Genomic DNA, 20,586 nt, shown 5'->3' with positions numbered 1-20,586 from the left:
AATCTGTGGGTTACCTTAATTTACACCACAATTTATTAATGCATTTACCAAGATGTCTACCACAAGAGAGACTGAAAAACTGAAAGGTAGAAGTAAAGCTTACATTAGAAGTATGTCACATCCTCTACAGATTAACCCATATTCACAATCTCACACTCTTGTCTTCTGCTCTCTGCTGGTGTTACTGTTCTGTTATCAACTCATCTCTAAATCAATATAAAAACATTGATTCCATCAGGGCCACTTTATGGAATGGAATTGAACAGGAAAGTATAAACCTAGGGCTGTTTGAGAGCTGTGTGAACAAAGCTGCATTCCTCCTCCACAACGAGGACCAAAGAGACTGAAGCACAGAACTGTTTGGGTTGGAAGAGACACGTAAGATCAGAGTCCAACCATGGCCCAGCACTGCCAAGGACACCACTGACCCATGTCCCCAGATGCTACATCCACATGGCTTTAAAATCCCTCCAGGGGTGGGGATTCCATGCCTGCCCTGAGCAGCTGTGCCAGGGATGGACAGCCCCTTGAGTACAGAAACTTTCCCAAAGTCCAACCTGAGCCTCCCCTGGCCCAGCCTGAGGCCGTTCCCTCTCCTCCTGTCCCTGTTCCTGGGAGCAGAGCCCGACCCCCCCGGGCTGTCCCCTCCTGTCAGGAGCTGTGCAGAGCCACAAGGGCCCCCGGAGCCTCCTTTGCTCCAGGCTGAGCCCCTTTCCCAGCTCCCTCAGACACTCCTCCTCAGACCTGTGCGTATCAATGGTAGTTAAAAACCAGGGGAAAAGCTGTTTTTAAAGACGATTCAAACGCAGTTTTAACCCTGAACGCCCCTTAGCATGAAGAAAAAAAAACAACCAGCAGCAAGAGGAGAAAAAAAAAAAAAGAAGAAAAAAATATATATACCCCAGAAGACAAAACGAGACAAACACCGCTCAGGTCCCACTGCAGGCCTGTTCCAAGCCCCCTCCCGGCCTCACAGCCCCCAGGGTACCCCCGCAAGACTGTGGAAGACAGAACCGCGTTCCGCGCAGTGCCCGCGCTGCCTCCCCGAGCACAGGGACCGTGGGCCCGCCGCCCGCGCTCACCGCTGTCCACCTTGAAGCGCTCATGGCGGGCCCGCAGCCCGTCGATCTCGCCCTGCTGGTCGCCCAGGAAGCGCTCCAGCTTGCCCTGCACGGCGCGGGGCAGCTTCGCGAGCTCGGCCCGCTCCAGGAGCTGCTGCAGCACGGCCGCCATGGCTCCGGCACAGCACCGCCCGCCGCCCGCAGCGCTTCCGCTTCCGCCACGGCAGCGCCATCATGGGAGTGGCGGCAATGCCGCGGCAGTGCCACAGCCGGGACAGGAGACCGCACGGCCTCGTCGCCATGACGGATAGAGGAGCTTCATCCCTGCTAAGTGACAGGAGCTGTCTGTGCTTCTGAGATGCCCCATGTGCCCGAGAGCTGCCGGGGAAGGGCGGCCGCTTCCGCCACTCTCAACATGGCGGAGCAGGGCCTGTGCGCCCCCTCGCGCGCCCTTTTCCCGCGCTCGGCTCGGCATTGCAGTGCGTCATCTCCCTGCGCCGCGGCACTTAGCGATGACGTAATTGGCCACATCGGTGCTCGGCTGAGACCGGGGCGGCTGCAGAAGCTGGGGATGTGCAGGTGCTGAACCCCCCTATGCAGGTACTGATCCATGGGGATGGGCAGGTGCTGAACCCCCCTATGCAGTTACTGATCCATGGGGATGGGCAGGTGCTGATCCATGGGGATGGGCAGGTGCTGAACCCCCCTATGCAGTTACTGATCCATGGGGATGGGCAGGTGCTGAACCCCCCTATGCAGGTACTGATCCCTGGGGATGTGCAGGTGTTGATCCCTGGGGATGTGCAGGGGCTGATCCCGGCTATGGGGGCATGAGTTGAGGTGTGTGAGTACCTTCCCTGTGGAGGTTCAGGATGCTCTTTGCTTTCTCACCCTGTGCTCTTGGGCTTCAGCTTTTTAATGCTTAATTCTTTGGGAGAGCTCTCCAGGCTTGAAGGGGTTTCAGACCCGCCCTGCAGGGAAGGGAGGGGATTATGTGGCAGCCCCTGTGTCCTGGAGGGGATGCAGAACCCCCTGTGTCCTGGGTTGTTGCAGCCTTCTGCAAAGGCTGCTCATTGGAACATCCACAGATGGTGTGCTCTGAGTGTTTGGGAATTGCAATGGAAGTGCTGTAGTGTATGTTCAAGGACACGTGTGGAATTCAGCAAGTCACTGTGGGAATAGAACAGTGCATCCTTTAGAAGTATCATGCAGCAAGATACTTTTTCTTGAAGGCATTTCAAAATTCAAATCCTGGGTTCAGTTTTGGGCTCCTCATGACAAGAAAGATGTGGAGGGGCTGGAGCATTCCAGGGAAGGGAATGGAGATGGGAAGGGTCTGGAGCACCAGGAGGGGCTGAGGGAGCTGGGAAAGGGGCTCAGCCTGGAGAAAAGGAGGCTCAGGAGGGACCGTGTGGCTCTGCACAGCTCCTGACAGGAGGGGACAGCCGGGGGGTCGGGCTCTGCTCCCAGGAACAGGGACAGGAGGAGAGGGAATGGCTTCAGGCTGGGCCAGGGCAGGCTCAGGGTGGACTTTGGGAAAGTTTCTGTACTCAAGGGGCTGTCCATCCCTGGCACAGCTGCTCTGGGCAGGCATGGAATCCCCACCCCTGGAGGGATTTTAAAGCCATGTGGATGTAACATCTGGGGACATGGGTCAGTGGCGGCCTTGGGGGAATGAATGGTTGGACTCGATGACTTTGCAGGGTTTTTTCAATCAAACAGTTGTAAAGGATCTTTGTGTGAGACTTGTTCTCCTGTACCCATTGCAGTGTATGTACCCTCTTTCACTTAGTGCATTGTGTGTTTTGTAGGTTGGAACTACAACAGCTCACTTAAACCTGGAGCCATGGGTAGAACTTACCTTGTCGAGGAAGGTATTGGGCAGTACCTGACAGAGCTCAGCACAAAGGTGAAGCCATATGTCACTGGCCTGTTGATAGGGCAGGTAAGTGTGGGATTGTCCTTCCATTCATTCCTGTGAACTGGAGAGACCCCTGTTCAGCAGTCTCAAGGTGTGTTTGCTTCTGTTGATGTTCTGGCAAGTGCTCCCCCCAACGGGACTATGTCATCAGGGCTGTGCGAACCCCTCCCAAGGAGCAGCAGCAGCAGGAGGAGAGCCTGGGCCCTCCCAAACTGGCATCCCTGGATGAGGAGTGGATCACCACACATGCCAGTCAGGTGAGAACTCACCCTGGGAGGTGGCAAAGCGGGCAGAGGAACAGGAGGGAAATCAGATGGACACAAAGGATCTCAGCACTTGTGTGATGTCAAAGTGACAGAGCCTTCCTAACCATGCTGGGCACAGGTGTTTTAAACCAGAAATACCCTTAATGTTTTCAGGTTTTTTGATGAAAGGACATTTGATATTACTGAAGGGAAAACACTTGCAGGATGTGTTCCTGCATGGAGAGGGTCCTGTCAGTGAAAACGAGTCTCCCTTAACTCACACCTGCTCTTGGTGTCTCACCAGTGGTTTTTGATATCTTGAGATACGTGGTTTCTAGATTGCCAATCATGTTAATAAATGTTCAATTTCATTTTCAAGGTGTCCAGAATGCTCCCTGGAGGGTTGCTGGTTCTTGGTGTGTTTATGATTGCAACTCCAGAGCTGGCTAAAGATGGTCAAAATGCTCTGCGCAAGGTAAGCAGAGTTCCTGCTGGGAGGACAGCAACATCCTTGGCTCTGTGTGTGAGGAATTTCCTCTCATTGGCCTGACTAAAATACACCAGTTTTGCTGCTTTATGTCACAAGTGTTGTGCTTTGATGTGTGGGTTTGAGACTGGAACCTCAGAAATCCCTGTCCTGTGAGACACTATTTTTAACCTCCTGTTTGTTACTGCAATAGCAAATCTGAATTTCTGTTTACTGGGTTTGTCTGTATTTAGTGGATGTGGACATTCTGGCTTAGGGAAAACATCCTCAAGGTTTATATTAAGCTAAATGCATTTTTGTTACAGTATCGGGGCATCTACTGCCATATTTGGTTTCTGTTCTGGAAATGTATGTTCATTTTGTCATTTTTCTAACATAATCATGGTCAGTGATTTAAGCACAAATGGATTTGGCAGCCTGAGATCCAAGAGTCAGTTTTGGCAGTTCAGTGTAATTGCATCTAAGTTATGTAATGAAACTGGTAGCTGGCTAAAAAAGGTGAGCTGTGTCCAGGTGACCAGTGATTGCTGAATTAAAAATTGGGGGGGATTTGTTTTTTATAATTAGTGGCTATTTTGCACAGCTTTTCTGACCCAGCTGATAGGCACAAAACTCTAATATATCTGTAAGGACAAAAGCATACAGGTTGGGCCTGTGAATGTATGTTGCTTGCTTTGGTTTATAAGGGAGCTAAATTAAAATTTAACAAGTCTCTTTCACTTTGGGGCATAGTGCCTCTGAATCCCTGTTGAATTTTCTTTTAATGTGACATTTTGGTGACATGTAGGCTGTGTTTCCTGCTCATACATAATTTTTATATTGCTTGGACTTAAAATTTTAGCACAAGACTATTTTCTAGGAATTATAGTGCATATTTTTGCAATTTATTTTTGGTCTTTAGCTAATCTTTTCAGTGGAAAAGTCCTTGAGTAAAAGAAGGCTCTGGAAACCTACTGAAGAGGAGGTCTCAGACAGAGCAGCACTTCAAATCTGTTCTGCTACAAAAAAGTATCCTTTATGAGCCAGCCTTATTGACTGAGGCTGCTGTCCCAACCTCTTTTATCCAGTTACTGCTGAATAATTAAGAATTAGGGAGGAGGAAGCTGTTTAAGTTCAGCTAGACATGTATAAGTTGAAATAATGAAGTTTTCTGATTAGCCATGGTTAAGACTATTGACCCTCTTGTCCTTGCAAAATTTCCATCATTTCTTATGTGGTCTGTCTGTGTGACAGCATCAAATGACACCTTTCCCAGTCAGTCTTGACTTGCAGAAACTGAAAAAAAAAATCTAAATTACTGTTTGGCTTTTTGAATTGCTGTTACCAGTGGTGCTTGCATGGAATCGGGGCAGCAGCAATCCTGTGGGATCAATGCTAGAGCTGCAGCAGAATGCAGGAGCTGTTGGTAATGACATAATACAAGGAGAGAAAGCAAGGATTTTTCTCTGAGGGGAGAGAGAGATGAGGACAAATTAAAAATTGATGCCTTGGTGCTTTTCCTGTCAATACATCTTGATCTTAATTTGTTTGTAAGAGATGGCATCACTGTGGTAGTTGGGGATTACGGGCAAATGATTTCCCATTTTTTTACACTGATGAAAGGTGAGAACTTGCTCCAGAGCCTAAGTTAGCTTGACAAGGAAGTTTAGTAGAGGACTAAGTTAGTTGTGGATTGTTCTTAGTTTTTCCCTTGCTTTTCACTGGGTCTTTTTCTTTAAGTAGCACAGAGTAGTTTGCCGAACCTACGATGTGCAGGACCCCAAGGTAAGCTCATCCAGCTTTTAATGCATGGCAAGTAATGCTAAACCCCAAAAAAGCCTCAATACAGTGCTTTGGGGAGATGCTTTATGGCTTTTCTTCTGCTCTCAGAGTTCAGCTAAACCAGCAGACTGGAAGTACCAGAGTGCTCTGACTGCCTCCTGGGTGGCTTTGGGCTGCACAGTAAATGTGAACATCCACATTCCACTTCTTGCTACTTCCCCCAACCATGACCTGGAGAAGAATACCAAGGTAACTCACTGCCTGCAGTGGTTCCTACACACCAGTAACCACACTCATTTCTCTGCTGAAAATTAAATAAGAAAGAGTTGAGCAGTGCAGGAGTGGACTAGTCAGTGGAGAATGTTTAGCAATTATTCCTCTTTTAAATGTAACTCTTCTGCTGTGCTCAATGGGAAGTTTCCTGTGTTCAAAATGATGTAATAATTGTCATGAGTATCCCAGGTAACCTCTCTGGTGCCTCACCTGGTGAAAGGTTACACCCAATTTGTTCAGGACTATGGGGTGCTTTTGCCATGAGTTGGCTTTCAATGGGCTGCAACCCTCTCTGCAACCCCCAAATCCCTGGGGTGGCACTTCACTATTTTGCAATGCTTGTTTCTTAATTTGTTCTGAATATGATCCATTTAAGATTTACCTTTGGGAAAACACAGGTTTTTCACTTTAAAACTCTTGTCAGAGTAATTATTAAAACACATACTTCTATAAGTTTCAGCATGGAACTGTCCAGCCCTTCAGTGAAATTCTTTCTCTTTCTTGTGGTTATTTTGTGTTTTCACTTATTTTAAAGAATGGGTTAAACCGATGGTCAAAGCAGATAGAAGACAGTGTTTTTCTGATCAATGGCCAAGTTAAAGATGAGGATACAGAACTGCTGGAAGGGCAGGTGAGTACCAAACAAGGAGGAATTGAGCTCTAAGAGATGCATGGTTGGATCCTCTGTGTGACAAAGCATTGAATGAGACATCTCCTGTTCGGTGTTTGTTGGTCTGATTGGCTGTTCCAGGTAACCAACACACAGAGCTGCCATTCCTGCAGCTTGCCTCTCCCTCCTGGGCAGTGTGAATGCAGTAATTATGTGTGAAATGACTGAAATGTTTCTGTTACAGAGTGAGGTGTGAATGTGGGTGATGACATTTCAAAGACCTACTTCAGTCACCTCGTTGATTGATTCATTCATCTCTCCTTTTAGTTTTGTAGTTCTATTCTCTTGGTTGGTTTCTAAGTGCTATTTTTCCCTCTCAAAGCCTATAAACTAGGGAACACTCTATGCCACGGTGAGGAGACTGCTTCAGGCACTTTTTTTTTCCTGTTTCATGACACAAAGAATTTTTTTCCCCTCAGAAAAAGTTCAGAGGAAATACTCAGCCCAGCACTCAGATTTCTGATGTCAAGGTTCTGACACAGCTGGTAAGTTTTTAGTGGTTTGCAAAGTATAAGCTTGCCTTTCAATTATAAAATAGAGCAAAAAATAGAATAACAAGGTTCTGAATTATTGTCTAGAAATCTTACTCACTTATTCCTAAAACTTTCCCCCCACCCCTGGATATTGAATATGAAACTGATTGTTAACAGATTTTGTGCCTTTAGAAATTCTTGTGGTGAGATAACCATGTTGTCCATGAATTGCATAGCTGAAAGACTGGAAAACAGGTTCTGGAAAAGAAGTGCTGTGACTAATTCCTTTGGTAGTAGGATACCTGTAGGTACCTGTGTACATTGATTTGAAGTGACTTTGTATCTGAAGTTCAGAGTCACCCCCACACTTCAGTCAGTGCACAGCTTGCCCTGGCTAGCTTGGACATTCACTTGGATGCTTTTGTCAGAAGCTCAGCTGCCAGCTCTGGATTAAGGCGTAGATCCCGTGAGTTGAATCATCATCTGGACCTGCTGGATCTATGTCAGGAGCTTCCTCCCTACCTGAGTTGTGAAGAACTGTGAATTGAGTGCCCCAGTCTAGGTCCTGAAGTCCAGATGTGTCCAGGCCTTGTTTCATAGCCTTCTGTATTTTGTCAGGTGGTTCCTGGATTCTCAAAGTTATGTTCTGCAAAACTAGAAGTGTTTCCAATGCCATTTTAAAGTCTCCATGAGTATCTCAGCTTCTTTTGTTGTTCGTGTCTATTGTATTGAGGTTAATTGCTGCAGGGACAGGAAAACTCTCTTTGGCAGAAGTGGTTTGCGCAGTTGGTGAGGAAGTTGTGCACCCCAGTGTTTCCAGGTGTTGTCCTGGAGTGCTTCATGCTCACACTCATTGTTGTGGTAATTAGGGAGAGCATTTCTAGGCAACAGTTTGATGCAGCTCTCAGTGTGACCACGTGTATAATTTGGTACTGACTGATGGGATGACTCCCAGCACACCCTGGGTTACACTGATTATAGCAAACATGAAAACGTCATTGTTTTAAAAAAGCCTGTAAAAGACTTAACAGTTGCAATGCTGTTATTTGCCACAAGCCTGGAAAGTTTTAAGATCTCCTAGACACAAGTGTTTGAAACACCTGGAGAGATAAACAGATTTTCCATACTAGAAAAGAGAAGAAGAACCAAATGAATAACTAAAAATAAAATAAAAATAAAATTAGCTCTACATGATGAGGGAAACAGCTTGTGTGTGAGCACCTGCTGTTGGTTTGCTGCTTCTGGTTTTAGTGACTGTGCTGCAAAGGCCTGGGATAAAGGTGGATGTGTTTGTCCCTCAGTGCCAGGGTGCCAGCCCCAGGTCCACGGCGACAGTGCAGGTGTGCAGTGGCTCCATCAACCTGCGGGGAGCGGTGAAATGCAGAGCCTACATCCACAGCAACAAGCCCAAGGTTAAAGAGGCCATTCAGGTACTGAGCAGGGTCTTGGTCCATCAGAAACATTCTCCTGGAACACGTGGGACTTGGCATACTGGTTTTCCTTTGCCAGAATGGTCTAAACCGGGGTCAAAGTTATTTTAGAAACCATCCCTGTGGGGTTAGTTAGTTTTTCTCTTCTAGAGGAATATGTGTGCCGTGGGTAAGGCTGGGCTCTGGGGAGTCTTTGCATAAATTATCAAAGGGATTAGGCTTTGAAGAATTCTCTGTAAGAATTCTTGAAAACTATATTTTTGTATTTGTAGAGGTAAAATTCATATTTACTTGCTCAGTAATTTATTTTTCCCCTCATTGAGTCATTGCCTCGTGATTATTTTTGTTTGGTTTACTGGTAAATATCTAGAAGTTGTCAGTTCTTATCCTAGCAATCCTAAAACTTTCCTCAGCTTTTCATTTTTGTTTTGTGGTTTTCCTTCTTGATACCAATTCTTTTAATGTTAGCTTTTCTTTATTAATCAATTATTATTTATTAGTTTGAAAATTCACACTAGTTTTTATTTTCTGGGAAAAAAACTGTTCTTTCATCATGGGTTTAATGTATGGGGTTTCTTTGGTTATTTCTTCCTGGTTAAAAGCTTTGCAAATAGTTTTGATTTTGCAAATGGATTTGATATTCCTGATGATTTCACTGTGTCCTTGCAGGCTTTGAAAAGAGACATAATAAACACATTGAGTGATCGGTGTGAAATACTCTTCGAAGATCTGATTTTAAATGAAGGACCTCAGAAAAACAGTAAGAAAAAAAACCAAACCAACAAACAAACAAAAAACCCAAAGCCACTAGCTTGTATTTGCAGTGAATATTGGTGGTTGTAGAAAATCCTGTTACAGTGAAGTTCCAGTATGGTTAGAGCAGAATAAAAAGGAAAAGGTATAATTGCTGCTTGTCAGCCTTGACTTTTCCTTAAATCTGGAAATTTTTTGTCAAATTTATGTCCTTTGGCATCACAGTTCCTGTGACCACAAAATGCAATCCCAGCTTCTTCCTCACCGATCAGAAATTTTGTGATTTTTCAAACTTCTGTAGTTGAAACTTTTGCCTCTGAAGTTCCAACTGTACCTTGCACACTTTAAATTTTTATTTCTATTTTTAAATCTATGTATGGTGTTCCTATTAAAATTGATGTGTGTTAAAACTTGATAGAGGCCAGATCTTTGGGCTCATGCTGGGACTCTTAAATTTCTTCAAGTCAGTGCAGTGGTGTTGTTGTCTTAAACCAAAAAGGAGTTAATTGACAAATCAATGGGAATGTCTTGAGCAGAAGGAGCCTTTTCCATCGCACGTAGTTCTGAGTCCCCTCTCTAGGTGGCAGCCGAGCTTTGTGGCTCTGAGTGTGACACCTCTGCAGTCCTGAGTGCTGCTGAAATCCGGCTCCTCGGGGAGCTCTTACCTGCAGCCTCTCCCAGAGCCCTCCTGCAAGTCATTCTGAACAGCAGAAAAGCTCTGCTTGGCGTTTTATGGTCTGTTTGGAGCTGCCCTGGCTATTTCTGGAGAGACTAATAATGTAAGGACATAAATCCATAGAACAGCAGCCCACTAAGCCAGGCATATCTGGAAGCAGGGTTTTACACAGAGACCTTGAGCTCTTCTTTTGCAATGACTTTATCTTATGCTCAGAGATTATGGAGGGATCTTATCATAACTGTCAAGGCTTTTATTGGGATGGTATTTCTCCCTCTTTCCTTTTAGATTTTGGGAGGGAATATCATGTCTTGCCTCAGAGACTGTTTGTCCCAGTGGCTGGATCCAGTGTGATGCTCAGTGATTATAAGTTTGGTGATGAGGCTGCTGGAGAAATCCAGGAACGTTTTGTGGAGATGTTGGATCAGCCTGTGCAAGCTGAAGATATGCACATAGCTGAGGACATTAGCACAGGTAAATATCTGGGAGCCAGGGCAGGCTGGCTCAGGGGCTAGGAAATGCTGATTAATGGCATAGGCCAGTTTATCCAGATATGAATAAAGTCAAATTACTTCATATGCAACTCTAAGGATTTATAGCAATTCATTGCAGCTTTAATATATTGTGGAAAATGATCCTAACAGTTTGTGTTTTTTGGAACAGACTTTCTCCTCTCAAATATTTTGGTTTTTCAGTGCAGCCATGATTGCAGCCCATGAGCTGCTGTAGAAACTTGAAGAAATGGTTAACCAAGGTTTGTATGTGCCATTGTGCTCATGAATTAGAGGGGATCCTTTATTGATCAATAAACTCTTAAAAAACACCCTGCAAAGCTTTATTTTTTACATGAATATATATATATTTACCCTTTCAGTAGTTAATCTTTTTAGTGCTAAGTAGCTTTGAGACAAGTTAGAATAAGTTGAGTGATTTAGTCAAATCTACTGCTTTTTCACTACAGAATTAAAAACACTTTAAAAATTATTCTAGCAAAACATTAATGTAGTCTAATGTATCTTTCAAGAAGTTTTTGTGCTAAACCTAATTTTTTTAAAAAAGCCAAATACTTTCCTTTATTCAGAGTGTTTTAATTTATGTACCAAATGCAGTGCCCAAACCTGAAGATTTGTGGTTCACCCAGAATGAAAACAAAGTTGAGAGTGCTTTTCATTTTCTGCTGAATGTCTTACAAGTTTGTGGTCTGATTATGAGACTGCTATATTCCCTTTAATACAGATATTTTGACTTTAATACAGATATAATCCAGTTACTGGATTCATCTTTCTGAATATTTCTGGTCTATATAATTTCCTTTAGGGTTTTCTCCCTTGCAATGTTGATTTCAATGTAGATTTCAAATATGACATTGAAATGCACCTAAGAACATTTCCTGTGGTCTTATGGAAGACATTTTGCTCCCCTTTTTTTCCCCCCCTCAACATGCATATGAGCTGCAGGTTCCAGTTTTACAATTTAAATAAACAAAAAATCCAACACTAATTCTCACATTAAAACTATGAACACTTTTTGATGTTGGTATTTAGGGACAAAAACGTAGGGGAAATGTAACCATGACTTGCTGTGCAAGGTAAACGGTGAGTACTGATATTCACCTTGACTTGCATGCTAACTTGGAGGGGGTTTTGAGTTTCCTAATTTCAGAGTTAACCATAAATTCTTGTCTTTCTAAATGAATCAGCTCCCCCAGGCTTTAACTAGACCTGTTAGCTGTTAAGTGACTCATCCTTTTGAAGAGTAAGAGGTGTACAGGAACCTCAAGGAAAACAGGAAAGACAATAAAAATCTCTCTGGCATTATTAGAGTAACTTTAATACTCTTAAAACTAATTACTACTGAGCTTTAAGGAATCAGTGTAGCTTAGAGAAGCAAATGAGTATTGTTGTAGCAGTGGAGAGAGGTGTGGGAGGAGAGAGGTGATGATTCAGTTCAGCTTTATTGCTTATGTAAGGCTGTGTGAGCTGCAGGTAGGAAGGAAACACCTTTCCACTCGCGGCAGGGCATCCCAAAGATTAATGCCAACAATAGGTGTGAAGTGATGGCACAAAAGGAGCTTGGGTGTTCTTGTAGTCTTCTGCTTGTAGAGTTAACTGGGGGGGATTTATATTCCTTTTCTTTGAAAGAAAAGCAAATTAAAGTAGGTGTGTATTTTCTTTAAGAAGAAAACCCCAAAGCCACAAATTGAAATAAGTGCATAGAAGAGGAGAGGAAAAAACGTGCAAGGGGATTTTGGGAAAGCTTGGCCTTGTCCTGGTGACCACCATAAGGTTTGTCCATGGAATGGGCTCTGTTAATTGCAGTGGTATCAATAATGCTGACAGCACATTAAAGTTGAGCTAATTAAAGTTGAGGCATCAGTCACTTGTGGTTTATTAAAATCACAAGTTATTTATACACTTTTATCATACCAGGAAGGTCATTTTAGAAAGAGTCCTGCTAAATGCATACAAAGTGTTCTGCATTCTAAAAAAATCCCCCATTAATTATGGGATTTGATTTTTATTGTTGCTTTGGTATGAAATGTCCGAGCATTGCTGTGAACATGTTTTTTTGTTGTAATGAGAGTTTGTGGTTTTTCTTGTGCAAAGGCTTTTCCAGTGCATCATTTTGGCTTGGGAAGCATGTGCTGTTTCTCTGAGCTTAGCTCTAACTTTGTTAATAATAGCCACTATTCAGTAATTGGTTTGTAGGGAACTTTGTCATCAGCCTTTCTGTTTGTGTCACAGTTCCTGTGGTCTGAGGCACCCTCCTCAAATTAACTGGAAATGCTGTTCATACTGAGGTTCTGGGGAAAGTTTACTGATAAAAAGAATTCTCAAAAATTCAAGAACACGAGCAGGCTTTTGAAATTATTTGGGGTTTTTTTCCTCTTTAAAATATGCACTTTAGAAGAAGAGGATCTAATCGGTATAGGCAAAAGATTTATTTTTTAAGCAACTTTTACTTAAAACATGATTTTTTGAGGTCAGTTTTATGTGTTTACTGAACCTGGGGCTCTCCTGCTGTCTCCTGCAGTTTGTCTCTTGACTCCATGTACAGATCTCCAGTAGGGACACCGCTGGGTCATGCTTTAAAATTGCTGTGTGGAAAATAGAAAGTAAACCCCGAGCTATTTATAAGTGAAAGACTTAAATAGCCCTAACACTGTAATTTCAAGGTATTCAGTGCTCTAATACAGGCAACTGAAAGCTCTACATTTCTGATTGGCTTTACTAAATCCCTGCTCCTCCTTGGTGCAGGGGGTGGGCTGTTAAATACCCTGAGTGGATAGACAGAAATAAGACTTCAGCAGTGATAATCACTTCCCTGTCTTGCTTAGGAAACTGAAGAATTAAAGATTCATCCAATTGGTACTAGAAGACATCTGCTATGAAAACTTTTTTGTGTGATTTTGCTGCTCTACATGCAAACCTTCCAGAATGTGATGGTATAAAGGCCTGTGGTAGCTAAATACCTCAAGGGTGGTTCTTTTTTCTTTTTCCCTTTGTCTTATTTTTTTTTTTTCCAGGCAAGGAATGTGGAGCTGCCTTGATGTGCAGCTTCCAAAGGTCCCCTCAGCACAGGGAGGCACAAAAAAACCTCATATTAGAGGGCACAGACCATCCTACCTGCTCATCAAATATACAGCAGAAAGGAACCTGCTGGAGCTAGACTCCAGAGGTGGCCCAAAAAATGCAGTCAGATTGTCCCAGAGTGGGATGTTTCACAGAATTCAAACCTCTGGACAGAAGTTCTCTTACTGTGCTAGTTAAAGATACTTACTGAAAACCTATATTGCAACAATTAATAACTACTCTAGCTGCAGATTTCTGCTCATTTTAGGCAGCTGAGGGAGTGTTTTTCTTGGCACAAAGAAAATAATGATCTAGCCACAGCCTTATTGAGGACTAGTGGGATTCAGGGATATTTAATGATTTCTCTTCAAAAAACACACTTTGCACTGAAATATTGTTATCTTGATCTTACATGGATGTGGTGCTTGCAGAGAGCTCTCCAAGCAATGTCTGTATATCTGTGTATCTCACTGTCCTGTTGAGTTTCATATCAGGCAGTGATTTCTCTGCTGCTGTACATCCTGTACCAATGCAGTGGGTTTAGGGATAAAAACCCTAAAGACAGGTTTTAAAAGCTACTTTGGGTGTTTTTGTGTAACAAGTCTTGTGCAAGCTTGATTTAAGGATATTTTGAAGACAATTATCCACATGAGTCAACAGAAACAACCTTTCTGATCATCTAGATTATCCATTTCCACCATAGGTAATGACAGAGAAAGTACTTTGTTTGCATATGAATCACACAGAGGATGTGCCTTATTACTCAAGCATGTAATTTGTGATTTATTGCTGATGGTCAACCCCTCTGTGGAAATGGAGATCTGTTTTTATTCAGATCCGTGTCCCATGGCCTTCTAAACCCTGATATCTGGTTCTGCTGAGGGTTCCCTTGTCTCCAGAACAGTCTGTTAGGCTCCTTCTCTTATCTGAGCCTGCTTGTCTCATTCTTCCCAGACACATCCAGCTCCCACTGCCATGACAAACACTTTGTCTTTCTGTTTGCTTGTGCAGAAAATGCCTGTGGTTGTAGATTCTGAACTGTAATCCAAATTTTTTGGCAAGTTTTAGCAAACTCCTGAAAATGGGAATGCTTAAAAATGATGGCCCGCGACCATCCCGCAGCCTTGTCACTGGGGCCTGTATGGTGTGTTCCATGCTGGCTCAAACAAGTTGGGCTGAAGGACTGGAGATTAATCCCCTTCTTTCTCTCCTGCCCCTCTAACAAGCTGGGTATAGCCAAGGGATTAGGGAGATCTTTGCAAAGGAAATAGATACAGGTTTGAGTCCCATCCGCCTGGAAATAGACTCAAGCTCTCTCACATCCTGGCTGGGCAGACGAAGGATTTAGTAATTCTTCCAAGGAGGAATGAGTCCTCCATGCCTGCTGTGAAAGGGAATTTTTAGGGGATCTTCAAAAAGAAATTTCTGTGGCTGGAAAAAATGAAAAAATGCATCTCTGGCTGTTGGGTAGGGAAGTGCTGCTGGGCTCATCCTCTCTGGTGTGGGATTTGCATGTACCCTGAACTGGGGACAGATGGCTCTGGAGGGGAGCTTTGCTCTTGGAAGGTGCTCAATGGTACATTTTGGTGGTTCCCTCTCACGTAGTCAAATTCTCCCCAGGCTATGCAAAGAGGGTTGGGAATTTTACTCTGGAAGCAGGGTGGGGAAAATGAGTTTTGGAAGAGGAGCTCCTCCTGAAATGTATTTTGTCTCTTTAATTTTACCCTTCCAGCCATACAGCATAGTTTAGCACTGTGCTATTGCTGTTGTACCATTTCTACTGCAATAAACTGTTTTTTTTCTACCATAAATACACTTTATAAAGTTGATGTGAAGTTCTTGGCCTTTTGTGTTAATTCACTGTAAAAGACAGCTGTTAATTTTCCCCTTCTTCCTTTGATTTCCATGCAGTTGATATTTGCCCAGTGACTGACAGCCCGAGTGACACACCACAGGCACAGCTGACAAAAGCAACGTTGCTGTTGAAGCTTCAACAAAATATGGGTATGTTCCTTCCAGATTTTTGCTATGGCACTCCAGAAGCTACAGTGGCTCCTTTCAGGACTGTTAGCTCCCACAGCATCCTAATTGTCAGCTCAGGAATTCAGGGAACACCAGCCACAGAACTTGCCATTGCAACTTCTCCATGGTGCTGCCTCACCCAGCTCTCAGAGATTTGTCTGCACTTAGTAGAGCTCTCTTTGCTGTGGGGCTGCTTGTATTGAAATAGTTACACTTTACTGAACAAAGCAGTTACTTCTGGATTCTATTAATTGTTAGAAATAGAATATAGTAACTGGAAGATTAAATAGGAGCAGTAAATATGTATTTGCTTTGAATGTAAAAATGTTTTCCCTTTCATCATCACTGAGGTGTTTTGGGGTTTTCTGTGTGTCTCCTCAGTTGCATCAGTAATGAGCATGCTAATAAAAGTAGTTGTTGGGGTCGCTCTTTTTGGGGTAGCTCTTTTTGTTTCTCCTTGTGCTCATTCCCCCTGACCCACTCTCCCCTCCCTGCCTGCTGCTGCCTGTGCTGCCTTTCCCTCACTGCCTGTGTTCTTTTTGGATTTAGGGCTGGTTTTTCTGCCCTTCCCTTACTGCCTGTGTTCTTTTTGGATTTAGGGCTGCCTGTTCTGCCCTTCCCTCACTGCCTGTGGATTTAGGGCTGGTTGTTCTGCCCTTCCCTCACTGCCTGTGTTCTCTCTGGATTTAGGGTTGGTTGTTCTGCCCTTCCCTCACTGCCTGTGTTCTCTCTGGATTTAGGGCTGGTTGTTCTGCCCTTCCCTCACTGCCTGTGTTCTCTCTGGATTTAGGGTTGGTTGTTCTGCCCTTCCCTCACTGCCTGTGTTCTCTCTGGATTTAGGGCTGGTTGTTCTGCCCTTCCCTCACTGCCTGTGTTCTCTCTGGATTTAGGGCTGCCTGTGCTGCCCTTCCCTCACTGCCTGTGTTCTCTCTGGATTTAGGGCTGTTTGTTCTGCCCTTCCCTCACTGCCTGTGTTCTCTCTGGATTTAGGGCTCCCTGTGCTGCCCTTCCCTCACTGCCTGTGTTCTCTCTGGATTTAGGGCTGGTTGTTCTGCCCTTTCCTCACTCCCTGTGTTCTCTCTGGATTTAGGGTTGGTCGTGGCAGCCGCTGTCGCAGTCCTGGCGTCGATTTTCTCCTTCAACTACTTCAGTGATTGATCTCCAGTGATTAAACTCCAGCCACCACAGCTCCTGGGAAATGTTGGCCATTCAGAAGATGGAAATAACTGGGGTTGATATATTAGTAATTAAGAATTGTTGTATTAATCTCAGCAGGTAGATGTGCAATGTAAACTGTAATGCTGTAAAATGTAATTCAGTTACCTTGTTCCATCATACACTTCCTAAATTAAATAGAATTATGCACTTAGAGAATCAAGTAGAGGGTGAATCAGGTTTACAAGAAACTAACCCTGTCTCTCTGTGTAAATGAATGATAATATTATTTTCTGGAGAGGCCCCTTAAACAAATACAGAACCTTATTTTTCTTCCTACTGGCTCCTTTAATGTAAAATGCTACTCCTGGTGTTTCTCAGGGTATTGGTAAAACCTGTATAATGACCTGGTATGATAATTCCTGCTTTAAGGGTTCCTGTGCTAAGAGAAATCTTATTTTATTACAGTTAATTGGGGGAAAATTAGTTTTAGTAAAGCCAGCATTTCACCATAGTCATTGTTTTAGATAATACTGGCTAGCTAGCATAAAATGTATACAAATAGTTTCTAAAAGTTTCAAGACTAGACCAAGGCAGCCTGTAAATAGCTTGGTTCAAGACTGGAGATCTCAGAAATCAATGAAATGCATGGCATTGCTGAGCTGTGTGTATGCTGCTGCCTTTGACTCAGTGCCTCCTGATGAGGGTTTCTCTGCCCAGCTCCAATACAATCATTGCTATCTTGGAATTTTAACTATTTCAGCAACAGTTACACCTAGGCAGGCCTTGTGGGTTATCATGTAGGTACAGGCAAATTATCAAAATTACTGCTAATCAGGATTTTTAGATTATAAACAGAGAGCTTTCCATGATGAGGGATTCTCCTGGGGATGTTGGCCAGTTACATGTTTACTTGACATGAGGAAGGTGGACAGAGGGAATGAACTCTAGTAAGGCTAATAAAGACAATTTGTATATGAAATGTGATGTTTCCTTGGACCTGAGCTGCAACAGAAAAGAATTAACAGCATTTTAATCCCAATGCAAATTTCTTTTTTTGTTTGAAAGCAATGGAACACAAAGAAAAAGATAAACCCTTTGGTTCTAAAGCATAATCAAGTATGTACTGGGATACCTTTAATAAAGGCAATTCTGAGAAAGGTGTGTTGACTACTGCTGCCTCACTTGTGTATTCTGTTTTTGCATGTTTGGAAAAAAGAGCTTTTTGAAAGACAGCGTTGACATTCTGTGCTCAGCATTGCTCAAGTGGGCCCTCCTGGAGGAGGGTGGTGAGTGCTGTAATGCAGGCACTGGGTTCAGCTGTTGTGGGTTCTATAATTGCTTTTTATTCTGTGCCAGTCAGTGGAGTCAACAGGCAGGAATCAGGAGCTGGGATGACATCCAGGGGAGGCTGAGGGTTATCCAGAAAATGGGAGTAATTTTGTAATGTGATGGTTGGTTTAAAAATTGCTCTGCTACAGTCCCTGTTAGAAGGAGGAACAGGGCTGAAATTAGAAGAAAGGCACTGTCTTTTGTCTCTTTTTTCTTTAAGGAGAACAGGGTGTGCTTTTGAAGGTAAAATACAAAATGATTGATTATTCTTTAGTTGCCTGTAGCACAAAATGCAGCCATAAAAGTGAAGTACAGCATCTCTGACACCAGAGAAGATAATTGTCCTGAAACACTCTTTCTGTAGTTGTTCTTGTTTAGTACTTGTGGTGTCAAAAATAGAGCTTGTTGGCATGTATTATTCCAGGGATCCCCTTGCAAAGAACTCTTCCTCTTTTTTCTTCCTCTCTTAACATTTGCTAAGCTTATTCAGTGCTTAGTACATGATCCTTTTCTTTGTGGTCATGGTCAAATTAATCCTTCAGTTTAGGACTAACTCAGTAGCAGGGATCTCATTTTCCAGTTTGGGCTTGGAGGAAGGCAAAGAAAGTTGCTCTGGTGGAGATTCCAGGTATAATATAAGAGACAGTTAAAGTACCATCTGTGCAATAATAAATTAATCAACCCTGTCAAAGAAGAAATGAGTAATTTGACTTGTACCTACAGATTGAGCCTTCCAGTCATCCTGCCATGAGGAAATTGTGGATGTAGAAGAAAGCAGGTTCTCACTTGTCTAAGAATTACAGGACTAACCAAGAGGGGATTTTATTGTCCCATCCTTTTATGTACCATTTTGCACTGTTGGTAGTGTAAGATAATGAGGGTTTAGGATAAATTAAAATGTGTGTGTAAGAGGAAAGGAAAACACCCTTTTAAAAATCTGTTTCCTGACTACTGCATAACTCAAGCTCAGGTTTCATTGTAGGTTTTTCCTACCTGTATAATATTCCAAAGCTTTCAGTCTGAGAAGACTCCACTGTGACTGATACTGAGCTTTGTTAACTTATGTCCATGATTGCAGATACATAATTTATTTTAGTATGTAAGAGTTCAGAGGAATGATTTGGACTTCCACATCTGAAAATCAGGCTCTTCTAAGTATAGTTCTAAAATTTATAGTACAAAATAGTTTTACAGAATCATTATTTTCTGTGCCATGGGGTTTTAAAATGTGGTTTAAAAAGCCTCAGTGGCCTTGGTCACTTGGTCTTGGAGGTTTATAATTCCTCACATCTGAGGGCAGCATTTGGTGTGGTAAGTTGGGACAGGTTGGGATGGTTTGACCCCAGCTGGCAACTGAGGACCACACAGAGCTTGTTCAGTTCCCTGGGGCAAGGGGCAGGAAGGTGGAACAAAGATAAAACTCTTGGGTTGCAATAAGAACAGTTTAATAATTGAAATAAAGTACAATATAATAATAGTAGTAGTAATAATAATAATAATAATAATAATGAAAAATGGAGATAACAAAAAGAGAGAGGGGAGTACAGTGCAGAGAGATGAGTGATCCCAGTGCAGTGAGTGATCCCTCACCCCCACCCAGTGATGCCCAGCCCGTCCCTCAGCAGCCTTCAGCCCCTCCTGGCCACTGCCCAGTGCCCACCCTGGGCATGGCATCCCCTGCTGTGGGATATCCCCTGCCCAGGGGGATCAGCTCTCCTGGCCATGCTCCATCCCAGCTCCTGCTGCAGCTCCTCACTGCCACAGCTGGGACACTGCAGAGTGCTTGGCTTGGGGTAGGCTCTGCTCAGCACCAACTGAAGCATCAGTGTCTTATCAAAATGATTCTGTACTGAATCCAAAGCACAGCCCTGTCCAGGCTGCTAGGAGGGAAAATAACTGTCCCAGTTATTATTATAATATTTTATTATCCTGACAGCAGGACACTGGCATTGACCAGAGGCTTTGCTCCCAACCTGAGCAGCAGTGACACCAGAGATAATTTCTTCCCTCCTCTGCTCCATCAGAAGATTTGGGGACTTGGGGTCTCTGTGACTTTGAGTCAAAATGAAGAGTAACCACAGCCCAGGACAGCAGGCAGGCTGTTCCCATGTGGTTGTTGAAGCATTTACTGTTTGCTACTCAAAAACCTTCATACAGTAATAAATGTTTAAGTTAAACCTTGCTTTTTGCTTTTAAGGTTGGGGTTTTTTCCTGCAGAAACTGACAACTGCTGTGATCAGAGTATTATTTGCAACTTCATTAGTCATGAGCTTCTGTTGAGGCTTGGTGCCACGTTTGTGTTTGCTCTTTGGTTTTTGTTTTTTAAATTACAGGTAGAAGCAAATCCTGCTTAAGAACGTTTAATCTGTCTCTTAAATTGGAGTGTCAACTTATACAGTAGCTGTAGGTGGAGCTTCTGTGGTGTTTTTGTTGGGGTTTTGTGCTTTCAGCCTTGTTCTTAGAAAAATGAAGCTTATGTGATGAGGCTGCTGATGTACACCCTCATAGCTTTTGAACCAAGTTGGATAAAGAGGGAAAGTTCTCACGGAAGTTAAGCTCCCACAGCTTACATGGCGATTTTTTTGGTGTGTAGAGGATAGAAATTTTTCATGTATCTTCTTCAAAACATGTCATTAAATGCAAGAGAAATATTGTTCTGCTGCTCGGGTAACTGGTCACTTTTGTGATGGACAAAGAGAATTCAGTATTTTCTACCTAAACTCCTGTAAGATCATTGGATTTTCATGCTGTTGGG

At 43.3% G+C, this 20,586-nt stretch overlaps 2 protein-coding genes across 6 annotated transcripts in view; one reads left to right on the top strand and one right to left on the bottom strand.

The window, feature by feature from the left end:
- The window catches only part of TPR (translocated promoter region, nuclear basket protein), a 33,350-nt gene extending 32,098 nt beyond the window's left edge, over positions 1 to 1,252 (bottom strand). For all 4 annotated transcript variants that reach the window (XM_054638030.2, XM_054638032.2, XM_054638033.2 and 1 more), the window contains exon 1: positions 1,083 to 1,252. In XM_054638030.2, the coding sequence (XP_054494005.1) occupies positions 1,083 to 1,233 (151 nt within the window). In that variant the 5' untranslated portion in view covers positions 1,234 to 1,252. The remainder of the gene's footprint in view (positions 1 to 1,082) is intronic.
- Positions 1,253 to 1,531: 279 nt separating this feature from the next.
- Positions 1,532 to 17,672, top strand: ODR4 (odr-4 GPCR localization factor homolog). Of its 2 annotated transcripts, none has more exons than XM_077182039.1 (14): positions 1,532 to 1,661; positions 2,873 to 3,006; positions 3,105 to 3,239; positions 3,607 to 3,702; positions 4,616 to 4,722; positions 5,442 to 5,478; positions 5,584 to 5,724; positions 6,284 to 6,379; positions 6,838 to 6,903; positions 8,193 to 8,321; positions 8,991 to 9,081; positions 10,039 to 10,224; positions 15,234 to 15,326; positions 16,435 to 17,672. In XM_077182039.1, the coding sequence occupies exons 2-14, from the start codon at positions 2,908 to 2,910 to the stop codon at positions 16,500 to 16,502; spliced, it is 1,344 nt and encodes a 447-aa protein (XP_077038154.1). In that variant the 5' UTR covers positions 1,532 to 1,661; positions 2,873 to 2,907; the 3' UTR covers positions 16,503 to 17,672. The 2 variants fall into 2 exon arrangements, with proteins under 2 accessions (XP_077038154.1, XP_077038155.1); XM_077182040.1 differs by lacking the exon at positions 1,532 to 1,661 and adding an exon at positions 1,757 to 1,820.
- The last annotated feature ends 2,914 nt before the right edge of the window (positions 17,673 to 20,586 follow it).

The sequence above is a fragment of the Agelaius phoeniceus genome, chromosome 8, assembly GCF_051311805.1.
Source record: "Agelaius phoeniceus isolate bAgePho1 chromosome 8, bAgePho1.hap1, whole genome shotgun sequence".
Classification (NCBI taxonomy): Eukaryota; Metazoa; Chordata; class Aves; order Passeriformes; family Icteridae; genus Agelaius; species Agelaius phoeniceus.
The sequence above is the reverse complement of the archived record's forward strand: the minus strand, read 5'-3'. Positions and strand labels throughout refer to the sequence as shown.